The sequence below is a fragment of the Meriones unguiculatus genome, chromosome X (genome assembly GCF_030254825.1).
Source record: "Meriones unguiculatus strain TT.TT164.6M chromosome X, Bangor_MerUng_6.1, whole genome shotgun sequence".
NCBI classification, from domain to species: Eukaryota; Metazoa; Chordata; class Mammalia; order Rodentia; family Muridae; genus Meriones; species Meriones unguiculatus.
Window position 1 is genome coordinate 39,742,690 of NC_083369.1, and position 23,676 is coordinate 39,766,365.

Below are 23,676 nucleotides of genomic sequence, written 5' to 3' on the forward strand. Positions count from 1 at the left end.
TTTTAGCCCATCATCACCAGGGGACAAAGACAAAAAAAAAAAAAAAAAACGGCAGCCTTGTTTGGATAAGGGAGGTAAGGATTTAAAGTAGGGTAGTGATTTTGGGTCAGGTCCAGCCATTTTCAGCCTCAGTTTCCCACTTAGGAGATAGGGTACTTCACTATATACACTATATAGTTTCCCACAGCACTGCCATACCAGATGTTCTAGAAAGGTGGACCTGTGGAGTAGGAGCAGGCAGGATGGAAGTTGCTGCTGAATTAAGCTGGGGACTGGGTTCAATGGGAATGGTCCTGGGGACTGACCAAGGAAGACTGGCAGGAAAGGAAATTGGAGGCCCGGAACATACTTCCTGGTGGATGGAGGAAGGAGGCCAGGGGAGGTGCATGAGGGAGAGGAGGGGGAAGTCTCCTGTGCAGGTCATTCCCTGAGGCTAGGTTGGGGCGGGGCTGGCAATGGAGAGCAGATCTGAGCGCTGGGCCACCTTCACGCTGCTGCCCAGCTAGCTGCCCAGAAGCCCAGGAGCCGAAGCAGGTAAGGGGCTACAGAAGGGCTCTGAGACGGAATACTCCGTCTCTCTTGCTTTGTCTTTAGCCCTCCAATGGTCCAAGCTGTTCTCGGGGCAGGGACCTTACTGTTTACCTCTGATTCCTAATTACCAGTCTGGCTCTTGGGAGCTGCCTGAATGGAATGGGGCTTTGTGTGTTGTTCTGTCTGACTGTTTTTTTATATTCCCTGTCCAGGCCTAAATACAGGCTGGACCTCCATCGTGTGAACCCACCTGCAGAGAGGCAACTGCCTCCTGACACCTCTATCAGGTGGAGTGACCCTGGACAGTGGGGCTGGCCCCTTGAGTAGAGGCTGAGTTGGCCCCTGTGACAGGTGTGCAAGTCATCTACAGCCACCCCATCATGCTCCTGGTGTCCACCATATCTGGTAAGGTTTCAGCCATTAGGCTCCTGACACCCCTCGCTTTGATGAGCCAGGCGGGCTAGGTGGGTTTGATGAAGCCGAGGAGGCCCTTTTCCTAAAGACACTTTTCTCTTCCTTGTGCACCTGGGTGGGCTGTCAGGAAGGGTTGGTTGAAGGGCAGGCACTTTGCCTTCCAAACCACACACTTCCTTAGAAGTCCCCTCTGCTGGGAACCCAGGAAACGGTCAGTAAGACCAACAAGGGGTTTAAGGTACCAGCTACACAGGTCACACCATCCCTGGCATTTGGAACTTCCTTATTCTGGGGAACCTACACAGCACTCCACTAACTTGTTCCTTGTCCCTCACCCCTGCCCAGCTGTGCCTGGGCCCCTTTCGACCCCTAGCTCTCCCAGCAACAGCAGCCAGGAGGAGCTACTGGATGACCGAGACCCGCTGCTAGTCCAGGCTGAATTAGCCCTGCTTTCAACCATCTTTGTGGCTGTGGCCTTGAGCAATGGCCTAGTGCTGGGGGCCTTAATACGACGGGGCCGGCGGGGCCGCTGGGCACCCATGCACGTCTTCATCAGTCATTTGTGCCTAGCTGACCTGGCTGTGGCTTTGTTTCAAGTACTGCCCCAGCTGGCTTGGGATGCCACTGACCGTTTCCATGGCCCCGATGCCCTGTGTCGGGCCGTCAAGTACCTGCAGATGGTGGGCATGTATGCCTCCTCCTACATGATCCTGGCCATGACGCTAGACCGCCATCGTGCCATCTGCCGCCCTATGCTGGCATACCGCCATGGAGGTGGGACTCGCTGGAACCGGCCAGTGCTGGTGGCCTGGGCCTTCTCACTCCTTCTCAGCCTGCCTCAGCTCTTCATCTTTGCTCAGCGTGATGTGGGAAATGGCAGTGGGGTATTTGACTGCTGGGCCCGATTTGCAGAGCCCTGGGGCCTTCGTGCCTATGTTACCTGGATTGCTTTGATGGTGTTTGTGGCACCTGCCCTGGGCATTGCTGCCTGCCAGGTTCTTATCTTCCGGGAGATTCATGCCAGTCTGGTGCCAGGGCCATCTGAGAGGACAGGGAGGCGCCGCAGAGGGCACCGGACAGGCAGTCCCAGAGAGGGAGCCCATGTATCAGCAGCCATGGCCAAGACCGTGAGGATGACGCTGGTGATTGTGATTGTCTACGTGCTGTGCTGGGCACCCTTCTTCCTTGTGCAGCTGTGGGCGGCGTGGGACCCAGAGGCTCCTCTAGAAAGTGGGTGTGGGTGTGGCTAAGGCTGGGGGTGGGGGAAGGTAAGGGTTTGCCCATACACATCCAAGTACTATACTTGCTACCTTTATGCCCTACCAGTGGGTTCACATGTGGTGCCCCCATGGCTTGCTAGTGTGAGCAAGGGACACTCTGAGTTGCAGCCTGGACTCTCTTCTTCATAGGACCCCCCTTTGTGTTGCTCATGCTGCTGGCTAGCCTTAACAGCTGTACCAACCCCTGGATCTATGCTTCCTTCAGTAGCAGCGTCTCCTCGGAGCTTCGTAGCCTGCTTTGCTGTGCTCAAAGGCATACCATGCCCAGCCTGGGACCTCAAGATGAGTCCTGTGCCACGGCCAGCTCCTCTTTGACCAAGGATACACCTTCCTGAGAAGCCACTGGGTTCTTCCCATCCAAAGTTCCCTGCAGCTCAGCTGACTGTTTGGGGTCAGCCCTGGGAACATCAAGAGAGTGGTACTTTGGCTATACTTGGCTCTCCCTAGTTCTGTCTCCAGGTATGCAAAAAGGAATATTCCAGGACTGTAAGGAAACCCTTAAGCTGGCTCCTTTGTGCCAGACATGAGAAGCAACTGGGACAGATGTCTCAATGTCTGGAAGGAGAACAGGCAAAGAGGTTTTTGTGCTTCCTACCCTGGCAAGTACCCTGCAGATGAGGAAGAGTCCCAGGGAGTTAAAGAAGGACCAGGATGGGGCTAGTAGGCCTTCCTGTCATTCCTCCCTTCTGTCTATCTCCCTAATAAAAATTGCAATTCATTTTCCACATGGAAAAACTTTCCTTGGACCAGGTAAATGGTTGGTATAGAGGATGGAATACAAAGATCCCTACACTCATAGATGTACACCTGGTCAGGAAGCTGTGATATAAAACAACCAAGACTGCATTCTGGGGAGCACTTCCCCAGGTGACAATAAATATCTCCATGTTAGAGGTCCCTCTACCCCAAGAGAACTGTTGAAGCTGTTCAACCTTCTGTCTTGGTGTCTGGCCTCTAGCAGTACAGACTCTGGAAGCTGCCTTGCCCCAAACCTGTTCAGCCTCCCAAAACAGAGCATAGGCAATTACAACAGAAACCAGCATATGGGTCTTTATGAATTGCTGCCACTTGCTTTTTCCACAGATACAGCCCAAGGCTTCCAAGCAAAAGGCACAGAAGGCTTGTCTCCAGCCTCCTTCCTTTGCTACCTCTCAGAGGCCTAGAATATGGCCGCAGTGAGGCGTTAGGCCTGGAGCTGGGGTAGGGCGGGAGGATCACTGGAGGTAACAGGCCTCAGAGTAGCTTGTGAGTTGAATCTGGATCCTGGGGATGGGGGTCTGAGGGGGAAACTGGAGCCCTGGGTCCCCGGGAGAAGACTTTGTTTTTGCTGAAGATGCTGCAGGCCGGGGGCTTCTGGTTTGGGGTTCCTAGACTGGGGGAGGCTGTAGATGATAACCCGTAGCCCTGGCGGACAGCTGCCTTTCCCAAGAGCTCCTTAAATACCGAGTCCATGTTCTGCGCAACAGCCTAGCAGAAAAGAAAAACAGGGAGGGCTCAGTAAGTTTCCTCCAATCCCCAAACTGAGCCTTGACTACCTACCATACTGTGGGTAGGCCAGGCCAGGCCAGGCTCCCTCTCAGGGGGCCATGGGAGGGACTGCATGAGCCTCTAGGCCACCTTCCCAACTCCATTCCAGCTTCCTTCCTTCAGTCACTTTCGGTGTTGCTTGCGGAACAGTAAGTTCTTGGTCTGATTCCAAAGAAGTGAACCCCTTTTAGCCTTGGGCCCCTCCTCTTCTTACTCCTACTTTTTCCCTGGCTGACGTCACAGCTTCCATCCATGGCCTCTGGGGGTGTCAACACACTGGAGACTTCTGAGTCAGTGTCTTCCCCTGGGTCTTCCAGCTGTCAGGCTTTAGCTCCTGTGTATTTACCAGCCTGCTGTAGGATCCCTAGGCTTAGGAGCAGGGCCACTCTTCCTAAGAGTCAGCAGCTGCCTTCAGTGATTCCCTGCTCAGTCCATAGGAGGGGCTCAAAAGACCTACTGTATAAAGGGGACTCCCCAAATTGTGGCACTCATCAGAGCCTTGTTTTGAGACTACTTTGTTTCCTCAGCTAGCTATTCCTCCTACTTCCCTACCATCTGTCCTTTCACTTTCCCTGGCTTGCTAAGTACCTAGCCTAGCTCTAGGTGCCAGCCTTGAAGTCTATCCTGGAGGCACTCGCCTACATCTGGCTTCTCTCTAGCTCAAGAATGTTGTGAGTCCCATACCACAGCTGAGTTGAAGATCTGCCCTCTCATCTCTGCCTCTGTGCCTCTATACCTCTCCCTCCCACCCCACCCCATCTTCCCCCCCTTATCCTCATGTCCCGCCCTAGATTGTGACTTGACTTGCTTGTCTGGTACCAAGGAGACTATTGGACTGGGACCAAGGAGAGTTGCAATGGGTCTCACCTTGGGAAGGGCAGAGACCATGTAGAAGAGGCGCCCCCTGTTGGCCCTATAGCCAGTCCTGGCTTTTACCTTATCCATTTCCACATGTCGCTCAGGAGAGGTGGGGACCAAACAGTGTCGCCTGTGCCCAGAAGGACCCATAGCCTCAGGTGGGGTGCGTGGTTCCAGCCTACAAAGCACAGATAGGAAGATTGGCAATGGGCCTGTGGAATCCTTGATCTAAGTTGGCAGTGCCCATTTTAGGTATGGCCAAGGAAAGAAGTGAGCCTCCATGGTCCCCAAACTCCTTTAGAAGCTCTTCCAGTTACAAAAATGCTGACTCAATTCTGTCCACACTTAGTGTCCTTTATGTAGCAACTCATTCCATCCCATGTGGCTAAAGCCTGAGCCCACACCCTCAAACTTAACAGTGCAGGTAGCCTCTGGCCTGCTGCTTCTCACAGCACACCAGGCAAATAGAACTCTCTGAGGGGTCTTCCCAAAGTCCTGTTTTCTCCTGGCTCACTGATTGGTAATCTCCAAGCTCAGGAAGCCCTCTGGATGGCTCACAGATTCCCCTGTGGCTTGAAGTCCTGGACCAGCCAGCTGATTCTCATCCCTGGGCAAGGAAAAGACTGGCATGCTCTGAACTCTTTCGTAGCTGGAGCTTGGAGGCCAATGGGCCCTGCCCTAATCAAAGGAGTTGAGAATGATTGTTCTTGGGCCCAACTCAGTCCCACAGATTCTGGCTTGGGATTGGGGAGGACAGCAACCTGGGTTAGAACAGGTCCTGTTTGAGCATGTAAGAATGACAGCAGCAACTTCCAGAAAGAGGAAGAAAGCCTGGAAATGCTATGCTCACTATGGGCTAAAAAGTGACCATGAACATCACAGCCCAGGAGATCCAGGGCAGATACAGTGGGGTTCTCCCCAGGGCTACAGCTCACTCACCCCTCAGGAAGTGTGATGTACTTATGAGGAATGAGTCCCCTCACACCAGCATGCTCTCCTCGCCACCAATCACTCGATGCCCGAGCATACAGTTGTAGCACATCCCCTCGCTGAAATGTCAGTTCCTGGGCTGTGCGGCCAGTATAGGAAAAGCAGGCCACTGCCTCCACAGCAGCTTCTGAGTCTGTGGGGAAGAGAGGGTCTGGCTGAGGGTAGAGTGGCTACACAGGAAGAGGATGGGGTAGAGCCTCCCTGCTGCTTCCTCACCATCCTCCTGAGCTGTGGCCCCAGCTTCCAACTCCAGCTCCGGCTCCCCAGTGAGGCTCTCTAACTGGCTGTCCCTGAGGTTTCAAGAAGAGTAAGGCAAACTTGCCTCCACCAGAATCCCTCTCCCCCAAGAATCCCCCAAAGCATACCCCAGGCAGCTGGCAGAAGGTGGTGCCATGCACTTCTCATAAATGGGGCCTGGCAGCATGGCCAGGGTTGGGAAAACTCGTGCTGGCTGCAGGATAAGAGTCTGCACTAGCTGGTTCACCCTGCCCTGCAAGGCTACAGGGTCCTGCCCAGAAGGCACAGGCAACAGCGTGGGCCCAAAGCATACAGCCAGGTTGTAGGAGTCCATCATGTTCTCATCGCTGTACTGGGCCAGGCTGGGGAAAACACACAGGTCACAGGCAGGGAGCTCCAGCACTAGTGGAGTCCTCTACCCCCAACAGCCAATTGGCTCCCCAGTACTCACTGGTTGAGGAAGGTGAAGAGATATCGCAGGACCACTAGCACAGGCCTGGGCAGTTTGGACAGCAGATGGCTCACAGACTCCACCCGGTCCCCCACGACTTCCAGTTCTGTGGCCAAGGCAGCCCAAGAGAACAGACTGAGTAAAGCTGTAGCCAATAACACTCGTGGCTCTCCACCCAGCTGGTCTCAGGTCTCACCTGCTGAAGCCAGCAACTCATTAAACATATCCAAGGGGAAGAGTGGGGGCTCCAGGCTCCGGAAGTACAGCTTCAGGACTCCAGCCACTGAGTCTAGGTCATGAGTGGTACAGCCTTCTACCAGAGGGTCCTCCCCTGTGGAGGATAACATGGTAAAATGAGGTTACCTGTGCCTGCTGAAGCCCCTGCCATGGTTGTCTATCAGTCCTCACCTCTTTCAAATGCATCTCGGATCTCCGAGATTCGGGCCTGGGCACCTGATACCCGGAAGATGCCTTCATGCTGCAGGCCTGTGGAGGACAAGGAGCTGAGAGGCAGAATCCCTTCCCCCACCAATCCCCAGTGCCAGGGTGGCAGAAGATAGGCTACACTTACCATTGAGGTTAATGAAGCGGATACAGCTCTCCACCACAGGTGGCACAGGTCGGCCTGAGCTCTGGGAACAGAGAACACATTCATTTCACGAGGACACAGCAAGTCCCCTGATCAGTCTATCACTTTTCTCCTAAGAGTGGTATAGTGGAGTTTATTGGAATCTCTTTGAAGAAACTGATTTGCAGGTGCCATTTATGTGGAGCTTTATCTTTTATTCACAAATGATTGCAACTGTAATAAGGCAATCAAAATTTGGATGTTGACCTTCAGTCAAAGAGCACTGCAAGACTTATTAATTTGTTCATTTAAATGTCTGAGTCTTACAAATCCTCTAGGTACATAGTGGCATATTTGCAGATGACATTTACTTTTCTTCCCTCCCCTTTGAGGCAGTGCCTCGTTTATTTCAGACTGGCCTAAAACTTGCTGTGTAGCTAAGGCTAGCCTTGATTGCCTGCTCCTCCACCCCCTAAGTACTAGGATTAGGCAGCACCATCTGGCTCTTTCAGATATCTGCTGCATTCCTTTTTTTTTTTTCCTGTTTAGAATTGCTAAGATCATTTGGGCCAGAAGTATGGCCTATAAGCATCGTGTGCTGATCCTAATCACAGGGGGCACCTCACAACACCTCATCTCTAAATATGTTGCAGGCCTCGGTTTTCTGAGTTCCTTAAGAGTATGGTGGTGCACTCCTTTAACCCCAGTACTTGGGAGGCAGAGGCAGGCAGATCTCTGTGAGTTTGAGGCCACACTAGTCTATAGAGTAAGACTCTATCTCAAAAGAAGTGAAGACAAACAGCAATAACAAACAAACAAACAAACAAACAGTTTTAATTAGTAGAGGCCACTAGGAAGCCCAGGGAGACCGCCACAAGGCTGGCAAGGGCCTACACAAGAAGGAAAAATTAATTGCACTCCACCCAGAAAGGTTAGGGCTAGAGAGCACTGGGATTAGGCAGTTCCTTGGGCCACCAAGGCTAGAGAGAAATCAGAAGGGACAAGAATGGTATCCAATGAGCTGGAGTGTGGGGCAAAGCAAGTACCTGAATAAACTTCTCCAGGTCACCTCCAAAAAGTCTCTGGTTACACTGGGAGCTAGGTTGGGGGTGGTGGCTCTTATGGAATTTTCTTTCTGTGCACTGGGTCCTGAGAAGAATGGGAACTGCCTCTTAGGGAACAAACCATGGAGAAGCCTCACCATCCATAACCCATCCAGGCCACAAACCCTGAACTTCCAAAATTGTTCTAGGACCCATTAAACAAATCCGGATGTTAGGGCCACAGGGTGCTGGCAGTAGAGCTAGAGCTGGGCAGGAAGAATAGGGAAGATGAGGACCTCTAATTAGGCTAGCACCTTATGAAGGACTCACCAAGATGTCTCTTGTTCTTCCTTGTTACCTGGGGAGGAGAAGGTATTGGTCTGTCTCTCAGGCTGGAAATCTTCAATAAATCCCAGAGAAAAGAGGCTTGGGCTGAAAGCTCAGGATAGTCAAAAGGACCAAGGGATAGGAGAGAAGCCAGTACCTATGCTGGGCTAGTTTGTTCATACCAAACAACATCTCTAGTCAGGGAGAAGCAGAGGCCAGATCAGAGGGAGGAGGACAGGGCAGTGTTGGGGTCCAGAGAGGGCATAGCTGGAGTAGGACCCACCTCGCTGAATGGCCTCTTGCAGCTTTTCATGCTTGGCCTGCAGCTTGGCAAGGATACTCCGGCCACTTAGATATTCCTGCAGCTTCTGGGAGACCCAAAGAGTACCTGGTTTGAACCTCAACTCAGCCCCTTTTCCCTCTGCTGCCCTTTGTGGCCCTGTTCCACCTGTCCAGCCCCACCGTAATATAGAAGGTCTCTGTCTCCTGCTGCTGGCTCCGTCTGCGGCCTGCCTGCCGGGTGCCTGGGTCTGAGCTTGTAGACTTGAGGGATTCAGTAGAGGGGCTAGCCTGCAACGAGTCCAGCATGTCCCCATCCTCTGATGCCACCACCTCTAGCAGAGCCTGAATTGTTGCCTTCAGTGTCTTATTCACCTGAGGGGACAATGCCAGGGCATTAAGTAGAGGACAGTGTGAGAGGAAAGAAACCTAAATCTGCAGAAAGAGGGAAGCTACTGTCAGCTAGGAAGGAACTGTTAGGACTGCTGAAACTGAGAGAAAGCACTAGTGCCTGTCCCCACCCCAGGCTGGGCCATTCATGCCTCTTCTATCTCGATGGTCTTTTGGTCCAGGCGACTCTGGATGTTTTGAGCTCTGGGCAAAATCTCATCCCGAAGTTCCATCTCAACCTGGATCTCAGCCACCTGCAGTGGGTAGTACCAGGGATTAAAGACTAGGTCAGGGCACAGAGTTCAGGTGAGGCAGTAAGGATAGGCCATCTCTGTTGCTTGTCCCCAACTCCTGATGACAATGCCTAGCATGATAGGCATTTGCCACCATGGCAAGTTTAGGGATACCACTAAGTGCTTAGTGCATGCTAGGTAAGTACTTTACCAACTGAACTACAGTCTCAGCTGAGTATATAACTTGTACCTTCAGTAAGCTTCAAATACCAATAGAAAGGAACACATAAAGTTTAAGCCATGTGAAAAAAAGAAGCAGGGCAGTGGTGGCCCATGCCTTTAATCCGAGCAGTCAGGAGGCAGAGGCAGGTGGATTTTTAAGTTTGAGACCATACTGGTGTACAGAGCTAATTCCAGGACAGCCAAGGATACAGAGGAAGGAAGAAAGGAAGGAAGGAAGGAAGGAAGGAAGGAAGGAAGGAAGGAAGGAAGGAAGATTGGAATGAGCCAGTCCTACAAGACAAATGCTGTATAAACCCACTACTGTGAGAGACCTTTAGGTGTCACTGCTGTAGTTCACAAAGACAGCAGAATAATGGGTTCTGGAAGCTGAAAGGAGAGCAATAGAGACCTAAGTATTTATTGGAGACAAATTAAGAAAATAAGAAGTCCAGAAATAGATAGGGTGATAATCACAGGGCAATGTAAATGTGTTTAACAGTACTGAACTTTGGACTTGAAAATATCAGAAAAAAATTTTTTTTTTTTTTTTTTTTGAGACAGAATTTGTCTGTGTAGCCTTGTCTGTCCTGGAACTCACTGTGTAGACGATGCTGGCCTTGAACTCACAGATGCTGCCTCTGCCTCCCTGAGTGAGGAGATTACATGTGTGTGCCACTACACCTGGAAAATTTTCTTTTTTATCAATTAAAAAATGTGATCTATTGGGCTGGAGCGATGGCTCAGCAATTAGAAGCACTTTCTGTTCACCCGAAGGACCTGAGTTCAGTTTCCAGCACCAGGTGTCTCACAACCACCTATAACTCTAGTTCCAGGTGATCCAGTACTCTCTTCTGGCCTCCACAGGCACCCACACACGGACACTACACGCACATAATTTTTTTTAAAGATTTGCTTATTTATTATTTATATTTATACAATAGTCTGCCTGCATGTGTGCCTGCATGCCAGAAGAGGGCAACGGATCTCATTATAGATGGTTATAAGCCATGCCATGGTTGCTGGGAATTGAACTTAGGACTTTTGGAAGAACAGCCAGTGCTCTTAACCTCTGAGCCATCTCTCCAGCCCCAATAATTTAAAAAATATGTTAAAGCCGGGTGCAGTAGCACACACGTCTGTAATCCTAGCACTCATGAACGCAGAGGCAGGTGAATCTCTGTGAGATTGAGACCAGCCTGGTCTACAGTGTGAGTCTAGGACAGCCAAGGATACACAGAGAAACCCTGTCTCAAAAAAAAAAATGTTAAAAACTAACAATCTATTTAAAAGCAGACATAGTGGGGGCTGAAGAGGTGGCTCAGTGATTAAAAGTGATTACTCCTTTTGTAGAAGAACAGAGAGAGTTTGGTTCCCAGCACACATATCAGGTAGCTCATAACCACTTGTAATCCAGCTCTAAGAAATCCAGTGCCCTCTTCTGACCTCTGCAGGGATTGTATATAGCTGCAATGTGCATGCACGTATGCATGAGCACATGCACACACACACACACACACACACACACACACACACACACACACACACACGCACGTGCGCACACACACACACAAAACACACACACCACTTATTTATTTTGGGTTTTCAGTACAGGGTTTCTCTGTGGCTGTCCTAGAACATGTTTTATAGTCCAGGCTGGCCTCACACTCAAGAGATTTTCCTGCCTTTATCTCCTAGTGCTGGGCCTAAAGGCATACACCGCCACTGCCCAGCAGTAAATTTAGTTTTAATTCAGCAAAGAGTTGGAGGAAATTCCAAAAAGAAATATCTTTTAGTAGAGATGGGAAACAAGAAAGGCAAACTAGAAGGAAATCATAGAATCAATCAATCAATGAGATCCAAGTACCAGGCAGGTGGGAGGGGGAAGGGGAGAAGGACAGGAGGACGAGGAGGAAGATAAGGATATCAAAGAAACCCCAAAGCCTCAAGTAGACAGGTACACTCATTGCCTGGCACCAAGAGGGAAAGTGAATTCCCAAGGCATATCATCATGGAATTTTACAGCGGAGGAGAAAGACTACCCTAAAAGCTCATGGGATGAGTACAGATGTCTAATTAGAAATGATGCTTCATGCTGCATTTCCTCCCAAGTGTCCATTATGAAATTTCTTTGCTGCTGTTGTCAGTTTGTCTGTTTGTAGACAGGGTGTTACACTGAAGCTGTAGGCTTCTTTAAGTAGCCCAGGATGGCCTTAAACTTAGGATAATCCTCCAGCCTTAGTTTCCCCAGAGTTAGGATGACAGGCATACATATACATGGCCATGAACATTTTCAACATACAGTGTATGGACAGTCGTGATGAACAACTGGACCGCTGTGGTTGTTCCGTTTGAGGGCAGCCCTTCTGAGTGAGCCCCCACAGCACACTGTTGTAATGGGCGACAGGACTGAGAAATAAGGACCTTCAGCATCCTAGAATTTCTGGCTTGTTCTCTTTGAACAAAGTGGAAATTATATGACTGACCCACATTAGCATGAAGCCAAGAGAATGTGAAACACTTGGAAATAATGTTTAGGCCTCTCACCTCATCACCTTCATGGGGTTGGTAGTCAAAACGCTGAGGGAGACAGAAGGCCGTGGCATGAACCTCAAGCACCTTAGCCTTGTCCCCTGGAGGATCCAGTGCCTCCACAGCCTCTTCCAGGCTGCCTAAGCCCTGCATCTGGGAGGCTTGGGTGCGGCTCTCAGCAGCTGTGTAGCTCCGGAGGGCCTGTCCCAGGGCCAAGTGGAAACCTGTGTCACAGCACTGGAAAGAAGCAAGCAGACATTGTTATGGGCCTAGAGCCAGAGTCAAGGGCTCCAAGCATTTAAGCTCTAATACCATAGACCCCACCTGCCGGCGCATACAAGACTCACATCAATAAGATCCATGATATCGTGTGAGTAGTAATTGCTGACAGCGGCATTGACACTGGCCAGGTTGAGCAGGTACTCATTTCGGGCCTTGGTACATTTAAGTTTCTGCTCCAAAAACTTGGCCTGACGCTGCTCAAGACAACAAGGAACACCAGGGTCACCCACTTTGAGAGCATTCTTACCTCCATTTTTTTTTCCATTCCCTTTGCACAGGTCCCTCATATTTAATATATGAACTTCTTCACTCTGCCACACACCAAACCTTGGTGCACTCTCAGTGTTCAGCCCTACTGAGTTTCCCACTCAGCCCCCAGAACCTGTCTTGACTAGTTAGCTCTTCACTGGCTACTTCTAACATCTTGGCAAGGACTGATCCCCAACTCCCACCGCCCTTGCCTAGGTTTGAGTCCCCAACATGTCTCTGTTATTCTCTAAAGTAGAATCTGGTCACAGGGATACAGATGGTTAAGTAAAAGGCATTCATATGCAGACCCCATGATAGACATATTTTAAAGCTAGGTGGCTGTATGAGAAAGCCACCAAGGCTCCACATGGGGATGGCACAGAACAAAATTCACTGTCCTCAGCCCACTCAGCTTGGAGCCTCTCCACTCTTTCCATGGGCTCCCCTTGAATGCTTCTTCTTGAGTAATGGAACCCAGTCCTGAGTCCCCTAAAAACTTAGAAGCTAGCAGGAAAAAGTCCTCTGGGCTTAGAATACTACTGCTCTCTGCTTCAGCAAGGCTGTGGGACAAGCTTGGAACATAATGTGATACAATCAGTCTATCAGGACCTTATTATGTCTTTCCACATCTTTCAGAAACATCTGTAACCTAATGGCATTGTTTTTCTACATCCCAGAGCCATTAGGTCTGACCAGGAAGAAAGAACATTCCTAGGACTTATGGCTCTTCCCCTACCCTTCTTTGCCCCAGGGATAGCCAAGGGCTTGTAAGGACAAAGGCCAGAGCTATCAGAGCTGGACAGAGAGGAGCTCATGGCCTTCCAGGCCCACCTTTTCCACTTGCCGCCCTCCTTTCTTGAGAGAGCTCTTTCGGACGGCTCCTGTCTCAGTGGTAGTAGTGGTGCTAACAGTAGTCACTGCGGTGGCAGAGGCAGCAGTGGCGGTAGGCAAGGCACTCCGACCTGACCGCTTCTCCTCCTGCCGTTCAGCTTCCCGGAGTTTGGTCTCAGCATTCATGCTCTCCAAGTGGTACACATGATATGTCTTCTTGGTCTACAGGGAGGCCCAGGCAAGGCAGCCCTGCTGAAGGTCATGGCAGGAACAGTCCCCCCTCTGCCCCCTTAAACCCCCTGGGATTCAGATCTGAGAGTAGGGCCATTTCACCTAATTATGCTATCCTCTAACCACTCTCTTCCCAGAGCACAGAGAGGCCCATGCCTGCTGCCCCCCAGACTCAGATCTCCCGTTGAGCATCCATTCTCTTGAGCCTAACTGGTAGATACAATGGCTTGAGGCTGCTCCTGCTTCCCCCTGTCAGCACATAAGGGGTCCTGCTTACTGTCTGGAGTTCTGAGACAACCTCCAGGAGCTCATCTTGCAGCTGCTGCACCAGGTCCTTACTCTAGAGATAAAAGGGTGTGTGTGACCATAGCATTGCCCTGCTTAGTGCCTCCCACCATCCTGTGACAATTCATCCCACCTCAGATCCCAAGGAGCCAACCTTGGGCTACAACTTCCACGTGGCCTCCCGTGCCTCTCAACCACAGTGCCTCCAGATTGATCCCCACATGCTTTGTTAGATCCTGAAACCCTCCACAACTTGTGTCACCTTACCTTTTTGACGATGCGTCCCACATCCTCAGCAATGTGACTCAGTCGCTGAGCCAGGGGCCCAGCCATCATCTCACTGAGGGCGGCACTTTCCCGACTCTGCAGCCGCGTGTGTTCCAGCAGCACAGCCCAGCAGTGCAAGGGTGACAGGAGAGTCGGCTCCTTCCTGTAGCAGAGGAGTACTCAGACCAGAAAGCCTAGGTCTCATGCCCTGCAAAGCACAGCTGCCAGTATGGTACCTACCGGAAGCTTTGCTGCTCCTGGCTGCTGCCCCCCAGGCGACCACTTCGGCTGGCAAAGCGTTCAGCCAACTTGTCCAGACCCCGAGAGTACTCCAGCTCCACCTCTGCCCTGCGCCGCATGAACTCAGCTAGCTCCTGCAGCAAATCCCGCCGAAGCTCTCCCTGAAGCTCCAGGCACCGGAGCTGCTCACTCAACTGCCCACGCATCCCTGCAAGGGGACCTTGGTTTAGGTCTGGCCGGCATGCACAGCGTGCAACCAGACCACTAAGATTTAGGAGAGGCACAGACAGACAGACAGACATCCTGTCCACACCGAAGACTCCCTGGCACCCGACTGAGCAAAAAACTGGAGCTAAGCACAGAAGAAAGAAATGTGCCCTGAAGCAAGGTACCCAGGTTCACTTGGGAAGGACCCCGAGGCAGAAAACTGGGCTGTAGCTTCTGTACAGACACAAGAAGCTGCTCAGGGGCAGGACTGCTGTGGCACTCCACCAAGCCTGCAGGAACTTCAGACCAGGTTAAACTGGTCCCATAATTAGGGCCATGACCAAGTGTCCTGGCCAAGGTTGATAAATGAAGGGACAGAAGGGGCTGGCCTAAGTTTTCTGTCTGTTTCTACTGGCAGTTACTCACCCCAGGGCTTTTCCCTCTATCCTACAGGGGAATCACATAGCTGGGGGCCCCACACCACCACAGGCCTTTTGACATCTTATCTATGGCTTGATTTGGCAATACTTCTTCCCTCACCCATATCTAAAGCAAAAGCTGCCTGTCCTGCAAGCTGCTGCAACAGTGTACCCCCACACCCAGACCAAGAGCCCAAATGAGCACCACAACCCTCACCCCAATACATAAACTACATAAGACACACTGTCTTGGCCTCTTTTTGTTGTTGGTGGTGGTGTTTTGTTTTGTTGTGGGTTTTTCTGTTGTTGTTGTTTTTGAAACAGGGTTTCTTTGTGTAGCCCTGGCCATCCTAGAACTCACTGTACAGCAGGCTGGCCTCAAGCTCAGAGATCCACCTGTCTCTGCCTCCCAAGTACTGGGATTAAAGGTGTGCACTACCACCTCCCAGCTCACTGCCTGGACTTCTGGTAAGGAGGATATCAACAGATAGATTTTCAGCTATATCAGTCAGAGCAGGACACTAATTGCTTATTTTATTTAGCAGAATGGTGGCTTTGCATGTGTTTCATTCCAGGCACATTCTAGACACAGTATCTGTTCCTTTGGAGCTGGGACTATAGTTGGGAACAACTATAGCATGAGAAAAGAGCCATTATAGAATGACCAGGAGCAATGGGTGTTTATGTGATGGACACAAAGACTAAGCATGCTAGTGCAAGTATGGTAGAAGCAAGACTCCAAAATCCAAGGGAATCTTTGGCTACACTGTGATTTTGAGGCTAGCCTGAGCTACCCAAGGCACTGACTTAAAAAAAAAAAAAGCATAACAAAAGCAAGGGGAGGAATTTGTGAGGGGAGCGGATGACCAAAAGCTTATAGTCTAGGATTCCCAGTGGATGCCCAAGGTTAAATAAGCCATGAAGTAGAGCCCTGTGGACTCATTTTATCAGGGTCACCTTAGTTATTGTATAGAACCCAAGGGGAAGCTACTACACTTCTCTAAGGAAAAGATGGTGAGCACTAGGACCAGGAAGCCAGTCTGAAAGGCAAGCCCCAGGGATAGCTGTTCAAAAGAAATCCACTGTGAAGAGATTAGAATGGCTGGACTTCTTTCCTGACACTGAATTTCCTGGAGCTATGAGATGAAAGCTTTCTTAGGTATCTCCTACCCAGACTGCCCATCTCCCCATAAGATTTCCTTTCTCAGTGTGTCCACTGCCTGCTCTCAGACTCCAATCTACAGTGGGACTGACTTCTTGAGTCCAGGTGCTCCAGATCTAGCTGCCAGCATGGTCCATTCATCAGCTTTCTACCCCATTCCACTGGACTCCCTTGGGGATGGGATTTGGGACATACCCTTCACCAAGTCGCTGGAATTGCTAATTTTTCACCAAGGGGATAATTTAGATGGATGGAAGCTGGTATGTATATGTGGAAACTCCCAACACTGAAGCCAATGCAAAGCAAAGCAGAGACCACAATACCAAGTTACCTGCGAGTGCCAGCCACTTGCTAGGATGAATGCTAATACTGAGTTCAATCAGAGCAGTCACCACTAATAACAGGTTTTGAAGAATGGCAATTTAACTTCCTTTCAACCAGCAGGCCCTTCTTTGCAGCACCTGTCCTGTCTTCCAGAAGGAATGTGACACCCAAGGACGGACCCATTAGAGTTGCACAACGCTAAGTGAACCAGCAGACCACAGGATTGTATGGATTCTCCACTAGTGGTGACAGCACTGCTGGTTCTGAACACACATACCAACTGGTGTCAAGGAGTTACAGACTGCAAGTCAATGGCATCTGAGGTTCACAGAAGGCAGGAAACTGCTGCCCCCAGACTCCAGGTTGTACCATGGCCGAGCTTTCAGAACTCAGCTCAAAGAACCCTAATCTCCCAATAAGCTAGTAGCTCAGGCCCTTGTCTAGCCCTGATATGCTCTTAGCACCTTGACTGTCCTTTGGAGTGGTTACCATCATACATGAAATCAATAGTGTGCTAGATTTTTACTATCTCTCCTCAGACCTGTGAACTACACAAAGGCAATAGATTGCTTCTTTCTTATACAATAAGGCATTCCCAGAGTCTGGAGCAAAACAGATGTATTAAAAATAATTAATTAATTAATTAATTAATTAAAAAAGAGCTGGTAGCTGGGTTGCACATGCTTGTCATCCCAGCCCTTGAAAGTTGAGGCAGAGGATGTTACAAGTTCCAGGCCAGCCTGAGTAAAGACTATATGAGTTCAAGACTATCTTGGGCTACATACCAAGCTCCAGTACCACTCACTCACACAAACAAACAAACAAACCAAAGGATAGCTAATAAAAATGAGTGAGAAATCCTGCATATTTGCACTGCAAAGCTGAGACCCAGGCCCCTGTAGCACTTCCTGGGAGCCAGGCATTCACTCTCACTTCTGCTGACTAGTGGAGCAGAATAGATGGCCTCCAAATCATGACTATGCTGACCTTTCAGAATTTAGAGTGTCAAGACAGTGCCTCTGTTCCAGCATAATTGGAAGGCTTTTTAATTTTTTTTTAAATTTTTTTGAGGGAGGTCAGTGAGAAATAAAAGCCACAAAAACTGGACACCCTCAGTGAGCAACGGCTATCTTAAAGACATTCTAGGGCCAAATCGTATTCTCTTGGTGGGAACTAACTGGCCTGTGTTTGCTGATTGAAGACATTTCAAGGCCCTTGGGTTTCTGGTATTTTGAGGAAGTAGGATGGGATCATTGTCTCCATCTGCTGGCTCACCCTCTGCAGTCACCTCAAGTTGGTTTTGGAAACCAAGATGAGGGCTGAGCCAAACTTTCAAATGTAGCTATGCTCATCATTATAACAGCAACACATCACGAAGATACACTTTGGTGTAAATTGCTTGCATCAAATAATTACAGGCTAGAAAACTCCAAGTGTCATTTCGTTCCTCCTCTTGGGGGCTGTTGCGCTGTGTGGCAGATAAGCTACTGTGCTTCGAGCTTGTATCCACAATAGGTATAGTATAGAGTCATTGAGAGTGGTAAGGGAGTCAGATATCTGTTGGCAAAAAGAAACTGAGGGGGGTGCTTAGATGCTGTCTCCTTTCCTGTGCAAGCGTTACCTACCACACCCTGAAGAAATGAAGCTGTCAGCTAAGAACTCACAAAGTTCATTTGCATGTGATTTACATGTGACATGTTCGCCAGAATCCAGAGGTCTAATAGCCTAAGGCTGTAAAGCCAGGCCAGCTGAATTTCTGTAATCCACATTCACTCCCCTAGCCTGACCCAAGGCCAACAACCCTAACCTGCAAGCTAACTCAGTGCCAACGTGAGGCGAAGGTGGTAAGGCTTTGTGGATTCTAGTGGTGGAGAGAGTGAGGTGTAAGGCCACCAGCAAAGTCAAGGTGGCCCATTACACTCCAGCTAGAAAACCACCCTCTCAGTCTGCCCTTCCCTCAGGCTACCAGAGTCATTGCTGCCTGAGTGAGCAGCAGGCGACCAAAGTTGGGTAGAGAGGGGGGCGGGCAGCAGGGCACGGGCGGCAGTTGAGGCCAAAGAAGCAAGGTTGTAGTCCCTCCTCCACCCTGTTCCAGGGGCATTAGAGGATCATCAGTGCACACTCCGATGTCTCCGAAGTAAACCAAGTCTAAAGCGCCCTCTCACCTTTGACTTGTGCCTCATATTCGGCCTGCAGCCCCCGCTCCCGCCGCAACTTCCCGTGAGCCGCCATGGCTGAGGACAGATCACACCTTCGAATCCCGATGCTCCCACCCGGCGGTGAGGCGAGACCACCTAGCGCAAGGACCAGGGGCGCCAAGGCCAGCACCCTCCGCCTGCTCCGCCCCGCCCCGCCCCGCCCGCAGCACCGTCCCCGGAGGGGCGGGGCGACCTGGACCTGGCACTACCCCGGTGGACCTCATAAGGACAAGGCACCCCTTTCCTAAGCTCACTTCCCTTGAGGCAGGCTACATCTCTACCTTCTCTAGATCACCTTGAGCCCAAAGCCTCAACATAAAGCAGCCAATGCAAGAGTGCCTCAACATATCTGGGACAATCTGCTGCTATTCCTCACCATCTGCAGAAACTTATCTGTGGTCCCCAGTGTCAGACGACACCCCTATGGCCACTAGTCCACAATAGTAATGGACAATGGCGCCATAGCTGTTCCAGACCCAAGACTGCCCCTAGGCGGCCTGCCTCCCCCAGCCTCCCTGGACAGCAGATGCCACCCTTCTTCCGGAGTCGCAGCCTGAGTGAGGCCTAAGGGAGTCCAGACAGCTGCTGGATGGGAAGTTCCTCAGATGACTGCAGGCCTGTGTTTCCTCTGGGCCCTCTGAGGGGGGAGGAAGCAGGGTTCAGCTATAGTTCCCCTTCTACTCAGCCCCAAAGGAAAGAACTAGCTTCATTTCCCCATAGGTAGTTACCACTTCCTGCTGCCGGAAGAGACTCTTTTTGTCTCTTTTCCCTTGCATCTTGCACTTGTAGAGACCTACACTGGTGGGGGTCTCTGAGACAGCCTGGGAACGACTCCTGTTGCCTCCTTTATCTGGGGATGATGACGAGTTGCTCCACCCCTATCAACTCTAGCCATAGGGCGAGACCTACTCATCAATTTGTCGTATTTTATTTTGAGATAGGGTCTCATTCATAGGGCCTTACTCTGTAGCCCTGGCTGGCCTTACACAAGCCAAGCTGGCCTCAAACTTGAGGCAATCTTTCCGTCTCTGCCCTGAGTGCTAGGATTATGGGTGTGCACAACCACATCAGGTTTTTCTAGTCAATTGGGAAGGCAGGAGGCAGGTGACAAGCCACCTGCCTTCAATTTAATGGAGACAAAGCCCTGGGGTATACAGATGGTGGGAGACAAGCAAGGCACTTAGGAAAAATGCTTGAAGGTACTAATACAAGGGAGTCCAGACCTGTACTTGCATGCATGAATATCAAAGTGCATGTGGGCATATGTGACCCAGACATGGTGATCTTTCAGGAGCAGGAGACTTTTCTGGCTTCTCAAGTGTGTTCAGTCCTCTTCCCCAGTACCAGAGCCCTTCTTTGAGATGCTGCCAGGTGCTCACAGAGCCTTAAAGAAAAGGTCTGGAAGCTATCCAGATGTTGACAGGCCCAGGACCTGGACTCCCAGAAGCTGGTCTCAAACGTAGCAATGTTGAAATCTTTCACCAAGGTAAGCAAGCCTGTATCCCTTCACCTAGTATATGAATGGACATCCATCCTTGTGAACTTGCTTTGTTAGAACATTTATTCCAACAGTGTCTCATACTAAAGAGAAACCAGAAATCTGAATAGTACCCCATTCAGCCCCCCTGCAGTGAAACTGAGTGAAAAACGAAGCAGAAAACTTGACTGATTGGCTCTGTTCTTAGGATACTTGTTCAGCATATGAAACCATGAGTGAAACTGTTTTCTGTACCTTTACCTCTTGTTCCTTTTGTTTGAAGACAGGGCCTCACTATGTAACTCTGGCTGTCCTGGAATTCACTGTGGAGACCAGCTTGCCTCTACCTCCCAAATGCTGGGATTAAGCTGGGTGCCATGGCACATGCACTTGGGAGGAAGAGGTGGGCAATCTCTGTGAGTTGGAGGCCAGCCTGTTCTACAGAGTAGCCAATGCTACACAAAAAAAAACTGTCTCAAAAAAAAAAAAAAAAAGGCAGCTGGGATTAAAGGTGTGTGCCAGTACACCTGGCCTGTTTCTTTTTGGCTTTTAAATTTTTTATTGAAAAATAGTTATTAGTGCTGGAGAGATGGTTCAGTGGTTAAGAGCACTGTTTTCTCTTCTAAAGGACCCAGGTTCAATTCCCAGCATCCACATGGCAACTCATAGCTGTCTGTAACCACAATTCCAAGGGATCTGACACTAATGCACATAAAATAAGTAAAATTAAATTATTTTAAAATACTTATTTAGGCATTTAATTTTATGTGTTTATGTCTGTGTAAATTGTGTGTGCTCAATGCTGACAGAGGCCAAAAGAGGTTATCAGATCCTCTAGATACTGTAATTACAGATGATTGTAAACCTCCATGTGTGTGCTAGATGGTAGCTCAGAGGCAAACCAGGTTTGCAGGGTGATTTCCAGGCCAGCCTAAGTTAAATCAGGTAAGCTGCATGAGGTGATGCTCACCTACATGCTGAGATCAGGGCTATATATGGAGACTGTCAAAAGTAACAAACAAACAAACAAACCAACAAGATAGACAATGGAGATGATTCCTCGGTGATTAAAGCGCTCTTCCCGAGGACAGAGTTCTGTTCTTAGAATTCAAAGGCTGCTCACAACCACTTAATACTTTACTTCTAGGGGATCTAATGGCCTCTTCTGTACTCCTTGGGCACCCATACTCACAAAAATAAAATCATGTCAGGGTATCACTATGCAGGGCAATCAGGCTGTTTATATTCAATATGAAAACATAATGGTCAATATATTTGACTTTATGCATTTATCAGAACCTATAGAAAAGTCAAAACAATCAGAGCTGCCTGCCTTTGTCTCGGGAGTGCTACAAGACTTTTTAATATGTGGAAGAATGTACACTTTCTCCTGAGGGATGATGACCACAGTGCTGATGTGATTGGCTGGCTTCCCTGGGCAGTGGAAGATGAGATGAACCATAAGAACGGTAGGGCTCGGAAGAGAAAAAAATGATTAGACAAAGTAGGTACGTCCTGGAGAACTGTGCCCCGAGTGACCCCCAGCTACCCTACCCTCTGCTTTCCAGCCACAGCTCACAAAGCGTCTAAGCAGGCGCTTCCAAGACACGAATGCTGCTGAAGCAAGGGAAGTGCTGGGGCCCCAGGGCCTGTGGTTTCCCCCTCAACAGCTCCCACCTCCGCCCAGGAAACCTAACCGACTAGGGGCGGGGCGGGGCAGGGCTGACAGCAGAACTTCAATCCGCTACCAATGACACCCAAACAACCGGGGCAGAGGGCGGGACTCGACAAGAACCCGCTTTAAGGAGGATCCCTGAACTCCCACCAACTCTAGGGCGTGGCCAAGCCAGTGCACAAAGTCCGCTGCTCAGTCGCGGGACTTTTGATCTGACGATGCAAAGCCAATCAGAGCCTGAGAACTAAGAACGTCATCGGCTTGCAACTAGAAAGGAACTGACGACGCCAGCACGCTGAGCAAGACAGACCGCTGACTAGACTCAAAGGGAAGTAGGTAACTTTAGCCAACCAGAACGCAGTTTTGCTTGAACCAGAAAAGGGGTGTGCAACCACGATTTTCTTCCCAGGGCCTGCTATGTCAGTTTCTAACAGATCATTTCTACAAACAAATAAAGACCTAAACTCCAGGACATATTACTCAGCATAATGGTGGATCGGTGTGTCACTTGCAGGAACAGAGACATTACCATAATGACAGCTCTGATACCAGGTGTTCTGCATTTCGGTGAGCGGCCCAGAGTACACCTATGAGCCATTAGTGATGGTCTTGAAGCCTCAGGTTGAGAGGAGCAAATGTTAATGTAAGGGTGAGGTTGTGATACAGCTCTCAGGAGTAGGATGGACTCACTTTTTGTCTTTTTATTTAAAATGGGGTAGGGGGTGGCTCACACCTGTAACCTCAGCACTTAAAAAAAGACTTAAAAAAAAAAAAAGATTAGGATTTAAGGCCAAACGTGGCTACAGAGTAAGTTCGTGGCCACCCTGAAATACTTGAAACCCTGTGAAAGTGAGAGGAAGGAAAAGACCTGTGGGTTTATATTCAACATAAACTATATGTGGATATATTTGATTTATGCACTTACCAAAAGTCACAGAAATATTAGAAGATATTGTCTTGTTTTGTTTCTCAAGACAGGTTCTGTGTAGACAGAGGCTGACCTCAAACTCAGAGATCCACCTGCCTCTACCTCCCAAGGGCTGGATCAAAGTCCTGTGCCACCATGTTATAGCAAATGGGAAATATTAATGGGGGAGCTGGCTGGGGTGGCTCATGCCTGTAATCCTAGCACTTTGGAGCCTGAGGCACAATTAGCAGATTAGCACAAGTTTAAGCCCAGCCCTGGCTAAGGATGAGATCCTGTAGAAAAGAAAGGAGAGAGGGAGAGAGACAGGGAGGGAGGGAGGGAGGGAGGGAGGGAGGGAGGGAGGGAGGGAGGGAAGGAAGGAAGGAAGGAAGGAAGGAAGGAAGGAAGGAAGGAAGGAAGGAAGGAAGGAAGGAAATAAATTAACCTGGTAATGGTTCATGTCAGTATGCAAATAACACCTTAGAGGATCAGGACTTTGAGGCCAAGGGTTAGAGCTAGGAATGTAGTTCAGTTGTTTGAGTGCTTGTCTATCATCCAAGAGGCCCTGAGTTACATCGCCAGCACTATACAAACTGGGTGTGTTGTCACAAAGACCTTGCCTCTCAAAACAAAAAAGTATTATGTAGTTGAAACTATAGGACCTAATGAGTTGGAATATGGAGGAAAGAATCAGGGATAACAAGGAAGAGCCTAAGCAACCAATGGGGTAGCTGAATAGGCCAGGATTCATGAACTGGAACTGCTGCAGATAAGAGCAAGTATGACTAGGGTAAAGGGCTGAAAGTGTGACATAAGAGGGCAAAGCAGTGAAAGGTAGGAGAGCTGCCTCTGAAATATGAGGCTGACTAGAAAGCACAAAGAAATCATTTAATTCAGCCCTAAAAATTAGTAAGAATGTTAAAGAGGCCTGCAAAAGGCCAGGAAAGTGGTAGAATAGGGCATCCAAGCCAGTTTATCTGCCACCCCAGCTCAGTTGCTGAAGGTGGCCAGATCTGAAGTCTCATCTCCAAATTAATTTGACA

General features: G+C 49.7%; 2 protein-coding genes across 3 annotated transcripts; one reads left to right on the forward strand and one right to left on the reverse strand.

Annotated features, from left to right (window-relative positions):
- Positions 1-414: 414 nt before the first annotated feature.
- Positions 415-2,950, forward strand: Avpr2 (arginine vasopressin receptor 2). 2 transcript variants are annotated; one of them, XM_021656385.2, is made up of 4 exons: positions 415-534; positions 744-936; positions 1,291-2,175; positions 2,355-2,950. In XM_021656385.2, the coding sequence occupies exons 2-4, from the start codon at positions 912-914 to the stop codon at positions 2,558-2,560; spliced, it is 1,116 nt and encodes a 371-aa protein (XP_021512060.1). In that variant the 5' UTR covers positions 415-534; positions 744-911; the 3' UTR covers positions 2,561-2,950. The 2 variants fall into 2 exon arrangements, with proteins under 2 accessions (XP_021512060.1, XP_021512062.1); XM_021656387.2 differs by having other exon boundaries at positions 2,431-2,950.
- Positions 2,951-3,259: 309 nt separating this feature from the next.
- Arhgap4 (Rho GTPase activating protein 4) lies at positions 3,260-18,752 on the reverse strand. The gene is made up of 21 exons (XM_021656408.2): positions 18,542-18,752; positions 14,265-14,472; positions 14,025-14,187; positions 13,750-13,812; positions 13,242-13,463; positions 12,227-12,355; positions 11,895-12,116; positions 9,048-9,149; positions 8,689-8,880; positions 8,510-8,594; positions 8,230-8,257; positions 7,903-8,005; positions 6,860-6,920; positions 6,697-6,774; positions 6,485-6,619; positions 6,289-6,394; positions 5,966-6,199; positions 5,817-5,890; positions 5,550-5,733; positions 4,689-4,788; positions 3,260-3,692 (listed from the first exon to the last, which is right to left on the reverse strand). Exons 1-21 carry the CDS (start codon positions 18,606-18,608, stop codon positions 3,459-3,461), a joined length of 2,790 nt encoding a protein of 929 aa, XP_021512083.1. The 5' UTR covers positions 18,609-18,752; the 3' UTR covers positions 3,260-3,458.
- Positions 18,753-23,676: the final 4,924 nt, after the last annotated feature.